Below are 14,592 nucleotides of genomic sequence, written 5' to 3'. Positions count from 1 at the left end.
CCTGAAGCATATGTAACCCGAGGTACCACTGTACTGGGATGTGTTGTACTGTGTGTTTGAGAATCTGATTGAGATATTTTAAGACTGAATCAACAATTTAGTTAGTAAATGTAGCACCTTTCCTTACAAGAACACGTGAAGAGAATCCCTATTATACATGTTTCATCAAAGTAAATTCCAATGGCATTCCCCTTTATTTTATATACAATATATATATATTTAAAAACTGCACATTCAATTTCTTCATTCTTCTTGGTGAACAGACTCTTCATAGTCCAACACGAAAAGCAGTGCTTCACAATTTAGCGAAGTTTCCATGCTCCAGTGTAATCCTTCATTTCACTAATGAGTTACTTCACTTTTAGTTCAAACAATCTTGCATTACCAGTTTAAGGCTTTTTTAAAAAAAAAGAAAAAGAAGGGAACAAACACTCATGTCAAGTCTTTAGATTGTCTTTTTCTATTCTTCATGATGCAAAACATCACACACTAATAAGATTTTCTTTTGACCCTTTTGCTTCTGCTGGCTGGATTTTTGTGGTGTCTTGTCGAGGCAGTCCATACAGGTATATTGAGATGCATACAAGGAGGGCACCGAGAGAGAAGGTGATGGCTAAAGGGAAAAACATAAAGCACATGGTTTAAAGCACACTGATCCAAACAGAAACTCTAGAATACTTTTTTTAATATGAAACTCGTTATCAGATTGCTGTGTACTTCATATTTAAATTCACCTTTAAGCTTCATCCCATCTGGCAATAATAGTAGATGCTGTCAGCTTTGAAATGTTAACCCTCGCTAATTTGTTTGTGGGCCGACAACATCAGATTATAATATTATACAATAATACAATTAGCTGACAACAGTTATTCAAGCCCGCACCAAAGGAGCGTCACCTAGGATTGTGGACAATGGCCAAAAGCAACGTACTTATCTGTAAGCCAAAGAGGAGGACCGAGGCAACGGTTGAGAGAACGATGGCAGCAGCTGCAGAAAAACCTTTCATAATGTTGTCGGTGTACTTAACAACAACTGAAGTGTAGAGACCTCCAACGCTGGAAAGGACTAGACAGCAAAAGGATATATCCCTGTTAATGAAGTGTCTGGCATCTTTTTCTTACCATATGGGTTCAAAGAAACGAATAAGAAAATACCTTTTATAGCAAAACTTTTGAAGGATGGAAGATACTGTCCGTTTGGGACATGTATCACAACCTCATTAGGGGAATAAATTTGTGTTCCAGTATGGCATACCCTTGTCTCATGGGACACCTAACCTGGTATTAGTCTATACCTATTAGCTTGCACCAGCAATGCTGTTTACATCCCTACAATACTGACCTAAATGTCATGGGGTGATACCTAAAGTCAATGGATTTAAATGGGTCTGCTCTTGAGTATGGCTATCCTTGGACATCACCCAGCAAGATTCAACACAGCACATCTAGAGCCCCTATTTGCTGGTGCTAGTCTCAAGTACAGGCTGCAAGAGAACTTTTAATTCCCGTCTGTTCAATATGGGAACATAAACAGCCGATTCAGCAACATACGACAGCAGGAAGCAAGGATGGGCAAGATCAAAGTCTACACTAAGATCCAAACAGGCCTTTTTTCCTATACACACTGACACTTGTACATGGCACAGCCAATCAAACCAGGAAGTGTCCAATTAATCATAGTTCCCCATCTCCAAACTGGGAAACGGTGCTTCAGAACCTTAACCATGGATTGGAGTTGGTTTAGGATCCTGGCTTGTTCTGAAGCTTGTAACTCAAGTTTTGGACTTCAGAGGAAATGATGGTTAGCAATGTCCTGGTTTGATTTCTGGACAAGTGAGGGGTCTGCATATCAAGGAAAAGGGATTGTTTACATCTTGGCTTATTCTCTGAATGAAACCAATGTGACTAACCTGCCCTACCTGACATGACCTACATTTCCTTTGGAAAGCCAGCACAGCAGTTAGTCTTACCCTTGAATACTTATTTCTCTGTAACCCAGGAAATAAGGCCTGTCTCTTCCTGTATCTAGAATCCCTTTCATGCAGTCTACCTGATAGTCACCCCATGATTCTTAAGTTCTTGCCACTATTCAGACTCCCCTGGAAAGTGCATGCTTCCAAAATATTTCCTGCAGGACAGTAGACCACTGTGAATTTAATTTGCTGTGCTCAATGATGTCTCTGCCCCATATGTTCCCCAAGCTGATCTCCTACACCTCTGGCCCCAGCTTGAAGAAGAAAAAAGTAGAACTGAAGATAAAAGGCAATCAGATACTTACAGATGACAAACCAGACATAACGGGTATAGCCATAAAAGAAGCCCTTTTCCATTACATTAACGCCATCAGACATGTAGACACCAACCAAGGTCACTACAATCCCAGAGAGGTACAGCTGAATGTTCCTGACCCATAAAGATGTATCCGAACTCTTTAGCACTTTCTCAAAATATACCCCTGAAAGGGAAGGGAAGGGAGAAATGAAACAATGTACAGCTCCCGCCATACATTACATTTTGATTTAGGGAATTTACCCCACAGAGATAAGAAACCCAGGGTCAACTTGCACCACCTTCCCACCGTACAAGTTTGTGGGGGAGGTGATGCTGAGGTGGGGAACAGCTACAGCAGCCCTCCCCAACTTGATGTCCTCCATCAGGTGTTGTCACCTGAGTCCCATTAGCCCTAGCAGGTAGAGCTGATGCTCAGAGATGATAGGAGTTGTCTTACAAAAGAGACCTAGGTTGGGCAGACCTGAGCTTACGACATAGGTCACATCTACAATGTACAGTGGTACCTCGTTCCGGAGGTCCGTTCTTAACCTGAAAGTGTTCTTAACCTGAAGCACCACTTTAGCTAATGGGGCCACCTGCTGCCGCCACAGCACAATTTCTGTTCTCATCCTGAAGCAAAGTTCTTAACCCGAGGTACTACTACTGGGTTAGCGGAGTCTGTAACCTGAAGCGTATGTAACCCAAGGTACCACTGTACACTTAAAGCACTCTTACACCACTCTTAACAGTTTTGGTTTCCCTCAAAGGCTCCTGGGCACTGGGTTTGTTCAGGGCGCTGGGAATTGTAGCTGCACAACAAACATCTTACAGTCCTCAGAATTCTTTGGGGGAAGCAATGGCCGCTAAAGTGGTATAAAAAGGTAAAGGACCCCTGACAGTTAAGTCCAGTCACAAACAACTCTGGGGTTGTGGTGCTCATCTCGCTTTACTGGCCAAGGGAGCCAGCGATTGTCCACAGACAGTTTTTCTGGGTCATGTGGCCAGCATGACTAACCCGCTTCTGGCGAAACCAGAGCAGCGCACGGAAACACTGTTTACCTTCCCGCCAGAGCGGTACCTATTTATCTACTTGCACTTTGACGTGCTTTCAAACTGCTAGGTTGGCAGGAGCTGGGACTAAACAACAGGAGCTCACCCTGTCACGGGGATTCAAACCGCCGACCTTCCGCTCGTCAAGCCCAAGGCTCAGTGGTTTACACCACAGCGCCACCCACATCCCAAAAGTGGTATAAGAGTGCTTTAAATGTATGGTGTGGATGTGACCCAAGACACTTCCCAGAGCTTCTCCCATGTTACCTGAGAAGGATGGGAAGGAGCTGTGCTATGGTGTTTTCTGAGCTGGCAAGGTAAAGTAAGCGGGGGCCTTCACTGTCGGACTAGCCACAGTCACAGATAAATGCCTGCTACTTGAAGATAACTTTAACTACAACTTTAACTACCTGCAAATCCTGAACATAAAACAGCAATGGCTATCGCACCGAAGCCTATCAATGGGCTCTGCTCCATCTAAAAAACAAATAAAAACAGAGGAAGTTTATTTATAGCTGCAGTCACTTTCGGAAGCCAAGCCAGATTGTTATTTATTGCAACAACAAAAGATGACTTAGGCCATCTGGCAACATCTGCCAGTGCTATATAAGCAGCACTACAAAATTTGACTCCCAGGCTGCTCAATTGACTCTGGGGAAAAGAGGGTGAGAGCCAATGTAGCACAGGCGGTCATCACTCAACAGAGCTTCTCCTTCCTTTCCTCTCCTGTTTATTCAACCAGCCGCTGCAGGATACCACAGCTTAGCTAATTCTTGAAATGCAATGAGGACATTCGTTCATTCACTTACTTACTTACTTACTTACTTACTTACTTACTTACTTACATTTATATACTACCCTTTCTCCCAGAGGAGTGTAAGGTGGCAAACAAGTGCTAAAACAGTGAAAAAACAAAATCTGAAGAACATCTTAAAAATGGTTCCAATACAGATGTGGACTGGGAAAGGTCTCAACTTGTTGAAGGCTTGTTGAGGGCTTTCAGTAGGCACCAAAAAGGCAACAGAGACAGTGCCTGTCTCATATTCAAAGGGAGGGCCATCCTGATTAAGATGGAAGCTGCAGCAGAGCAACATCAGGAGGGCTGCATTTACTCCACCCCTGGAGTGAAGTAATTGCAGCCCACTCTTCCACAATGCCCTTAGGGTAAGATTATGCAACTTAATGCGCGAGCAACTTATTTCAGAAAGCAGGTATGGAGAAAGGCTCCCAGTGATCAACTTTACCTGGACTTTTGTGGCTTGAGCTGGCTTCCACTGAACAAGCGTGACTCCACCACACAACATAAAGACTGAGAACCACTGTAGTTTGCTGAGAGAGCGGTTCAGCATCAAGACTGTACATAAAGCGGTACATGGGATCTTCAACTGATAGGTCACCTAGGAAGCCGGAAAGAAAGGGCATGTTTCATGTAGCTATTAGGAAAAGGGCAGAAAGACAATCTGTTTAATATCTAACCTGCTTTATTTAATAACAACAATATAACACAACCATTATAACAACAATGTAATACAATGAAACATCAGGAAGAACTTTCTGACAGTAAAAGCCGTTTGACAGTGGAATGGACTCCTTCGGGAGGTTGTGGACTCTCCTTCCTTTGAGGTTTCTAAGCAGAGATTGGAATCTTTAGTTGAGATTCCTGCATTGCGGAGGGTGGTGGACTAGATGACCCTTGGGGTCCCTTCCAACGATTCTATGATTTTATTATACTAATGCATAGCCCATGCATAGCTGTCAACATACAGATTTGAAAATAAGGGACCAGCAGCCTTGAAAATAAGGGACCAGCAGCCAAAATAAGGGACCTGCAGCCTCATCTGTTCCAGGCACTCCAGTCTTCCTGTCCTCCTGCAGTCTGGTCAAACTCATGCTGGGTAGCTTTGAGAACACTGTCCAACCAACTTTGTAACCAGAGGTTCAACTGAATAGAATCGGAATCACATGCACCACAAGGCCTATGCAGCCTCAACTTAAGATGGCTCCCCGGCCTGGCTTTGCACTGCAAAGTTTGCAGCAGCACATGCAACAAAATGGCGTCCAGAATTCAAAAACCCCCTCAGCTTGCATTAACTAGCCACACACAAGGCATGCAAGCTCCACCCCACCCCCTGTCGTTCTTAGACTTCTTATTGGGTGAGCAACACAGCCAAGCAACACAGTTGGAGCCTCCCTCCTCCCTGGCCGGCAGGGAGGGAAGGAGAGGAGCTGCTTACTTTGAAATTTAAGGGACATCCATCAATAAGGAACAGCAGCGGGACATGGCGCTGGAATAAGGGACTGTCCCTTCAAATAAGGGACACTTGACAGCTATGAGCCCATGTTCTAAGCATATTGGTTTGCATCCAACATCATTACTTGGTTCATGTAAGAAATGTTATGCTCGTGGCAGGATCTTCCTTGGTGAACAATCCTCTTCCTCTCAGGAAAGAGTTACACGCCCAGGATGACTTTTCCCTTCCGTGACTTGCAGCTGAAAGTGTGAACCATTTCCCACTGAAAATATACTGCGTCTGAATTCCTATCAGACAATGCAGGAGTTCTGTTTGGGGTGTTCTGTTTGTGATAGCTGTTTCACACGCACAACCTGTTGCCCGATGTTGCAGCCACCAGCTGATGGGCACACTTGCATGAGCTCATCCATCATAGCTCAGGGATGGGGAACATTTGCCAGCCTGAGGGCCACAGCCCCCTCTGGACAATGCTTCAGGGGCCACATGCCAGTGGGCATAGAAACTAATGTTAATTTCTTTCTATTGCCTGGACTATGACCGCAATAAAGATTGATTGATGGAATGCTAATTTCACCTTTGTACTGTAGGTGTGTTTCCAGACACATTAAAATCTCTCTCTCCCAGACAAGCACAAAGAGTGGTCAGAGTTCCAGGGCTCATTCTAAGCAGGCAAGAACACTCATAGTGGCTACAAAGCAGGACCAATGAGGAGTGTGGCCTGGTAAGGTTAGGGAGTCTGCATCTAGCTTCCAAACATCAACCATTACCTGGTAAACGGCTGCATCCAAATTGCTAAGAGCCAGGAAGGCCATGTTGTTCTGGATAGCGTAGACGAGAGATGGAACGCTTAATTTGAGTAGCTCTTTAGGGCTGCCCAAGACATTTTCTTTTAAAGATGTCAATAGTCTACCTGGGCTTCCAGTCTCTCTGGAAAACATTTAAAAAAGAAGACGCTCTGAGCACAAATATGACTGTAGCTGCTTGACAATAGTACAGCAGAACAAGAACAATCCAGAAATAGCCCAACAGAGGCCTAGCCCCACAACCTCTCAGCTGCCAGGATGAGCTTGTCAACAACACCCGCTTCCTATCCTGTATCAATCTTGAGGCCCTCCAAAAAAAGAGAAAAGCAGAAGCCAACTAGAGGAAGGAGAGTCGTGCTGCGTCTCCTGGAAAGCTTAAGATCCACATTCTTCCTCCTTCCGCAAGGCAAACAAAGACTGTAACCACCGTGACGGTGACAGAATGCAAACCAGACATTCCAGTTGGCAGTGCTGAAATGAAGACAACATTCGGTTGGGTTGGTTGGTTTTAAAACTTCCTCTAAATGTTGCAGTAAGGCAGATTTTTAAAGTACTTAATTAATTAAATTTATGTATCACCCTTTACATACCATTTCAAGGCACCATAAAAACAGCAGAAGCTGTGCAGCTGTCCTTTGTTGGGGATCATCAGGTAGGGTTGCCATATTTCAAAAAGTGAGCTCTTTTAGGCAAAGTTATTGAGCTTTTTATAAAAATGAAATTTATTTTAATTATTATAAATGAAATTTGCCAATATCTATACTTCTGACATAGGCTGCCTTATGTCTGGATTTTCCCAGACATTTAAGTGATTTCCGCCTAGACACTGTTTATGAGACCCAAATACTGGCTCTGTCCGGGCAATTCCGGACATATGGCAACTCTACATTAGGTGAATCTCAGGATTTTTATCTTATACAGTACACCACTTTGATGGCCTAATTTTAGCCACCTGAGATGTCAGCAGTCCTGTTCCTGCTGCAAAAAGGAACAGCTTCGCACATGCATTTTATCCGCCTTTGTGATTTCGTAGGGTATGCAAAAAAAAAAGGGGGGCAGAGGAACACTGTCTTTACTCCTGTGCATGTGAAATTACCCCTGTATGAGAACCAGATCTGGGAGAACAAAAGTAACAGAGCCTGTACATGGGCATTGTACATACACTTATGTACAGGAAAATTGCAAAATACACAATCTCACAAAATCCAGTACAGTATGACATGTCACCAAATATTGTGAAACAGCAAGAAAGCCGTTTCCCCTTAAATCTACCTCCTGTGACTAAAATGAGGACAGCCTCTTCGTATCAATGCTATCTCTATATTTTAAAAGTCCAAGCCATTGCTTGTGACTTGCTTGTTTAAACTATACCTGCCAGGGAAGTTGGGCTTTCCTGGGACCCAATTTCAAGAATCTATGTCATTTCTGAATTTGATAGGATAGTAATTATGTATTTGGAGTCAGCACAGCATGAAATGTCTTTTTTTTTTCATATGGCCCTCATAATTACAGGGTGACTAAAGTGATTATGCAGCTGAAACCAGGCCTCAGAAAAGATACTCATAACTGGTGACCTACTTTTTGCCCCTTGAGACTCAACTCTGGGATCTAGCAGTGTTAAGGAGAAGATTGCTTCACTCTGAACACAGAGAACACCCGGGATTAAACACTCCCTCATATCAGCCCCCACCGTTCTAACGTGTGCTTCTCAGCTGACTTTACAAAGGAAGCGAATGGGACACAACTGCAAGAGAAGGGGAATAAAACATTTACGCATATTAGATTACATCTCTTGGAAAGTAGAGGTGAGGGCGGCAAAGACAACTGCAGGAGAAGAGATTAAATCTGACTGACTGCTGTTTTATTCAAAAAGGCAAACTGATTTTTTTTCAAAAAGACAAATGCTGAATGCAGACAAAAAGTTTAACCAAGGTTAGCACAAACCAGAGGTTATATCAGCTTGCAGAACTAAACTCTCTCCCAGGTTCTGTCCCAGATTCTGGGGTGGACAACCTCTACCACACTGGCCAAACTTTGCCCCCTAGGGATTCAATTTTGGCCTTAGAGGCAGCTTCCCCCAAAACCACACTCACCTGTTTGCTTCATACCTGACATGACCCGTGTTGTCAGGTGTGGGGCGGATAGAGGCACAGCTGCCAACTCATATTTGGGAGCCTTAACATGCGTTCCCAATTGTGCATTGGCAAAAGAAAAATCAGATTTTGACTCTACCGCTCTTCACTTGTTGGATAAGGCTGTGCTTTACTGAGCTCCCTGCGGGCAATTCACCCACATACCCAATGCCTGCAAAAAGCTGATGGGTGGTAAAGCCGAAGCCTCGGGCACTTTAAAGCACCATCATTGTGACATCAGGTACTTGACAGGTGGGTGGCCCCACCCACCATGACAGAACGAGACCAAGATTAGCAAACCCACTTCAGGACAGAAGTTCTACATTGCAATTTGCAGTCTACACTCTCTTTCAAATCTCTTTCAAATCAGAACCAGTGAAGGCGGTGAAGGTCCTGTGTGAGTGCCTGGAGGCGGTTGGAGGATGGATGGCGGCTAATGGATTGAAGTTGAATCCTGACAAGACAGAAGTACTGTTCTTGGGGGACAGGGGGCGGGCTGGTGTGGAGGACTCCCTGGTCCTGAATGGGGTAACTGTGCCCCTGAAGGACCAGGTGCGCAGCCTGGGAGTCATTTTGGACTCACAGCTGTCCATGGAGGCGCAGGTCAATTCTGTATCCAGGGCAGCTGTCTACCAACTCCACCTGGTACGCAGGCTGAGACCCTACCTGCCCGCGGAGTGTCTCGCCAGAGTGGTGCATGCTCTAGTTATCTCCCGCTTGGACTACTGCAATGCGCTCTACGTGGGGCTACCTTTGAAGGTGACTCGGAAACTACAGCTAATCCAGAATGCGGCAGCTAGACTGGTGACTGGGGGCGGTCGCCGAGACCACATAACACCGGTCTTGAAAGACCTACATTGGCTCCCAGTACGTTTCCGAGCACAATTCAAAGTGCTGGTGTTGACCTTTCAAGCCCTAAACGGCCTCGGCCCAGTATACCTGAAGGAGCGTCTCCACCCCCATCGTTCTGCCCAGGCGCTGAGGTCCAGCGCCAAGGGCCTTCTGGCGGTTCCCTCATTGCGAGAAGCAAAGCTACAGGGAACCAGGCAGAGGGCCTTTTCGGTAGTGGCGCCCGCCCTGTGGAACGCCCTCCCATCAGATGTCAAAACGATAAACAACTACCTGACATTCAGAAGACATCTTAAGGCAGCCCTGTTCAGGGAAGTTTTTAATGTATGATATTTTAGTGTTTTTTTGGTTTCTGTGGAAGCCGCCCAGAGTGGCTGGGGAAGCCCAGCCAGATGGGCGGGGTACAAATAATAAATTATTATTATTATTATTATTATTATTATTATTATTATTATTATTATTATTACACTTAACCATGATTTAAGTCAGCAGTGGGTAACCTGTGACCTTCCAGCTGTTGCTGGACTACAACTCCCATCAGCCTCTGCCAGAATGACCAATGGCCAGGGATTATGGGAGCTGGAGGGCCCCTTGCTGCAGAGCATGTTACTGAATAAGCTAGAGTTTCATAAACAACCTTTATAAACTCACAGATTTGGGGAAATATTGAGGTTCTGAGAGACAGAGAGGCTAGAGAAATTCCTAGCCAAGGCTGCACTACTGTACCATGTTACAAGATACAGCAAGAACAGTGACTATTACAGAAAGTGCCCAAGCATCCCACCATGAGGCTCAAGGCCAGCTCTACCATTACACAAGATGAGGCAGTAGGCCTGGGGTCCCATTAAAAGACAAAAAAAGAGTCAATTATTCATATGTTACCAACATGGGGGAGAAGCCATTTGAATAGTTTCTGTGTAGGCTAAAAGAAGTAATAAGTGCCCTGTGATTGAGAACCCTTCTAGAACATCATAGGCATTTTTGAGGGAGGACAGGTCAACATGGTTCAGAGGATTGCTTCTAATCCTTAAATACCGCCTTGGTGAGAAAACAAGTTCTTCTTGAATGACTCTGAAGTCTCCTGCCTACACCAACCCAGAAACCTGCCAGCCAAGTGTCCATACTTAATTTACACAGACTTCTGAACCTTATGCAAAGCAATGAACTCAAGGCAGTGATGCCTATTCATAAGAGAGATTAGGAAACTAAAATGTGCATGTTTTCACTTGTTTCAAAACCAATCTCTTCGAGAAGGTCTCCTCTGATACCACCCGCTCACAGAAGCCTAACACAGTCCACATGAACCACAGCAAGAAACACAACAAGGAAAATAAAAGAATCAGAAAAAGAGCAAATACGCCACTCCAATTTACTCATCGACATTTATACTTACTTTGCTAAAATGCCCAAACTTAGGAATAGCTTGATAACTTCTGTAATACAGACAGCTGTAGTTGAAAAGTATAAAACTGTTTCTGTTGTTCTCGTGTATCGCAAAGCTACTGTATACGTTGCAGCCACCAAGGTCATCACCGTCAAGCAGTACAACTTAAAAAGCAAGCTGACATTTTCTGAAAAACAAAAGCATCGCTCTATTGGACATGAGACGTGAACCACCTTGACAACTACAGTGAAGTTATGTTTGCTGTTTGGTCCTTAGAAAACAGCTTTTAAAACAGGAGCATTCTATATTCAAAAAGCTATGGCAGGCCTGCTGCAGAAACATTACGGTTAACCATTAGAAGGATTTGCACCCTAAAACCTGCAGGTGACTTTGTTGGTGGTGCCACCACTAGGGGATGCCTTGTTGGCACTGACTTACGATAGGGCCTTCTTGGTGGTGGTTTCCTCATTTGTGGAACACCCTCCCTGGTGAGGCACATCTGTCTCCTTCACAATTAAGTTTCAGGAGGAACTTTAAAATGTTCCTGTTTACCAAGGCATTTGATGCCCAAAAGATACTGTTCCTGGCAACTCTGAAATTATTAGCTGTGAGAGTATGTTACTGCTTTCAGATGTTTTTAATTGGTTTGGGATGTTTTAAACATGTTTTGTTTTATTTTTAACTGTATTGGTTTATCACTAGTGTGTTTGCCCTAGGCTCCTTTGAGAGGGAGAGATATACATTTAATTAATTGTTTAATTGATAAGCATTAACCGATTGATTCATTGATTAGCATGCCAAAGTAGTCCTGCTCATCCCCTGTCACAAGGGCTAATGTGGGGCCAGGGCTCAAAGGCCCTTCAAACTGGTGCAAAAGAGTGCCTTATCCTACTCTCGGCTGTCTAGATCAGAGGTTTCCAAACTTTTCATGTTAGTGGCACACTTTTTAGATATGCATCATTTTGTGACATAGTAATTCAGTTTTATTAGCAAACTGGAGGTTAAATTGACCCCTTTCCAGCCCTGAGAGGAGGGTGGGGAGTGTTTGTGTGACACACTGACACACTGCAGCTGACACACTAACATATCACGACACACAGTTTGGAAAGCTCTGGTCTAGATAAATGTAGGCTATTTTCAAAATGGTACCTCATCTGGCACCTATAACTCTACTTGAAACCAAAGGCCAACAGAAATAAATGAAATTATTTCCACATGCTGATTTTAGGATCAGCAAATAAGAAGCTACTAATCAAGGAACTTCAGATACTTCATAGAAGAGACAGCCATCATCTAGTCTCTGGCCACCAAAAATAACATAGTTACAGATGAATCAGACTGTTGATTAAACAATTTATCTTTATCTGTATAAACTTTTATTTCTTTATTAACTCAACAGTGAATGCCTGAATCATTACACCACATTATGATATGGCTGGGAATTACTAAATCCTGTTACTCATACTATCACCTTGACTGTGTAAACATCCCTGCAAGGTACAATTATAGATGCACTGTTGCAATAATTTAAACTGAGTACACCCTGATAGAGATATAACTCTATTTCCTTCAGCCTAATTTGGGTGTATATCAAGCTAAATGCAAACAGCAGAATTATTTGCAAAAGATGCAATTATCACTGTGTAGGGAAAGCAGATTCCTCTCTCATCCTAGAAACTCAGGGCCATTCAAGGAAGCTGAATATTGGAAGCTTCGGGGCAGACAAAAGAAAGTACTTCTTCAGGCAGCACATACACAGTGGTACCTCGGGTTAAGAACTTAATTCGTTCCGGAGGTCCATTCTTAACCAGAAACTGTTCTTAACCTGAGGTACCACTTTAGCTAATGGGGCCTCCCGTTGCTGCTGTGCCGCCGGAGCACAATTTCTGTTCTCATCCTGAAGCAAAGTTCTTAACCCGAGGTACTATTTCTGGGTTAGCGGAGTCTGTAACCTGAAGCGTCTGTAACCCGATGGTCACCATCTCAGATTGCTTTTTTTAAAAAAAGAACAGGTAAATTCATGGAGGACAAACCCATCAATGGCTATTAGCTATTCTACCTCCACTGTAGAAGGCACTATTCCTCTGAATATCATACTGGGAATTGTGAGAAGAGAGCTGTCGCCCTCAAGTCCTACCTGCAGGCTTCCGATAGGCATCTGGTTGGCCTCTGTGAGAACAAGATGTTGGACTAGACGGGCCATTGGCCTGATCCAACAGAGATAATCTAACGTCCTTATGACAACACACACAAAAAAGTGCTCTGCGTAAATAAGTCTATTCGGCCGAATTTTTCAGAAACGGGAGAAAGCACGTTTCTAACACCACGATAGGAAGCCACTTCTTGCATTACAATTTCATGTATCCCTATTTATTTTCTAATGTGAAAACGTCTGTCCTAGCATTTCAGACCGATTAATAAATACAGTGGTACCTCGGGTTAAGTACTTAATTCGTTCTGAAAGTCAGTTCTTAACCTGAAACTGTTCTTAACCTGAAGCACCACTTTAGCTAATGGGGCCTCCTGCTGCTGCCGCGCCGCCAAAGCCCGATTTCTGTTCTCAACCTGAAGCAAAGTTCTTAACCTGAAGCACTATTTCTGGGTTAGCGGAGTCTGTAACCTGAAGCGTATGTAACCTGAAGCGTATGTAACCCGAGGTACCACTGTACACATGGATCCAGAGGAAGAGCTTGACTTCTGGACCAGGGTCATTGCACAAGAACAGCCATTACAATACGTTGCCAAGTGAGAGACACAAGAGCATCATCCTACACCGTTTGCAGGAGAGGATGATGCCAGACGCAGCTGCTTAAAGGTTTCCAGGTCTTTGTTCACAGACAAAGTCAGCAATATTTCCATGCTCCAAGGGAGGTTCAAGGGGGGCTATTCTTTCGCCTAAGCAAACTGAAGGAGAGGGAATGGGGAGCGGAAACATAATTAACATTTTGGGTTCACCCCCCTTCCCAAAGCCTGGCGAGACCCCGACCTGCCATGTCTTTAAAGAGGGGCAGGAAGGGGAGGAAGCATTATCTTCCATCGAGGAACCTTGTACTATTTCGCCTGCTTGACACAAGAGCAGAGAGACAGACGCTGAGCGACAGCCGCATCCCAGCAGAGCTGCAAGGCAGCCGGGCCTGTTTTGTTGCCCCCGGAGCCCCAGGTGCCAGGCGCTCGCCTTATCAGGCAAAAGGTCTCCAAACTCCCCCCCCCCCCGCTTCACATCCCCCCCCCCCGCCTTCCAAGTAACTGGACGACGCCTGGCTATCTGCCTCAGTAGAACGGACTGTTCCATTTACGCATAACGGGGAAACCGGCGGCAGCGGCGGCAGGCTGCCTCTCACTCACCTTTCGGAGGCGCCATGGTATCCAAAAGGAATCCGTCTCAGCAAGCGCTCAAGCCCGCCCCGCCAAGCCTCCCAGCATACCAGAGAGAGCAACCATCGGAAGGCTAGAGCGGACTAGCCGCTCTATGGTTGGAGCGCAGAATGCGCCGGAAGCCAAGGGAATGTATGCAGGAGGAGGGTATCGCGTGCGCGCGCAGCCTGCCCCGGGTTGAAACGTTACATGAGTTCATAGTGGATACTTTCACGTATATAGCACGTTACTCTGCACTACAGTATCATACGTACGCGCTATTAATTTGTGATTTGTATATAGCTATAGATCTCTCTCACACACATATATAAAGAGCTTTTATATGTAATTGCTAATTTTGTTTTCTTTTTAACCCCCCAAGCCACGCTCTTCCACTCACTGCCGCCTCCAGCTTGCTGTAGCAATATAGGGATAACGGGCTGTACTGCTGGGAATTTCTTAAAATGTTCAAATAAATACGCAAAATATTTTCAATGC

The 14,592-nt window shown here is 44.6% G+C and overlaps 1 protein-coding gene across 2 annotated transcripts; it reads right to left on the bottom strand.

Annotated features, from left to right (window-relative positions):
* Nucleotides 1-406: 406 nt before the first annotated feature.
* On the bottom strand, nucleotides 407-14,227 carry SLC35A1 (solute carrier family 35 member A1). Of its 2 annotated transcripts, none has more exons than XM_081187509.1 (8): nucleotides 14,086-14,227; nucleotides 10,750-10,927; nucleotides 6,340-6,499; nucleotides 4,565-4,717; nucleotides 3,731-3,797; nucleotides 2,278-2,454; nucleotides 931-1,065; nucleotides 407-613 (listed from the first exon to the last, which is right to left on the bottom strand). In XM_081187509.1, exons 1-8 carry the CDS (start codon nucleotides 14,099-14,101, stop codon nucleotides 483-485), a joined length of 1,017 nt encoding a protein of 338 aa, XP_081043635.1. In that variant the 5' UTR covers nucleotides 14,102-14,227; the 3' UTR covers nucleotides 407-482. The 2 variants fall into 2 exon arrangements, with proteins under 2 accessions (XP_081043635.1, XP_081043636.1); XM_081187510.1 differs by lacking the exon at nucleotides 14,086-14,227 and adding an exon at nucleotides 13,513-13,637.
* Nucleotides 14,228-14,592: the final 365 nt, after the last annotated feature.

This window comes from Podarcis bocagei, assembly GCF_964188305.1.
Source record: "Podarcis bocagei genome assembly, chromosome: 3".
Lineage (NCBI taxonomy): Eukaryota > Metazoa > Chordata > Lepidosauria > Squamata > Lacertidae > Podarcis > Podarcis bocagei.
Note: the sequence above shows the minus strand (reverse complement) of the source record. Positions and strands in the feature narration are given on the sequence as shown.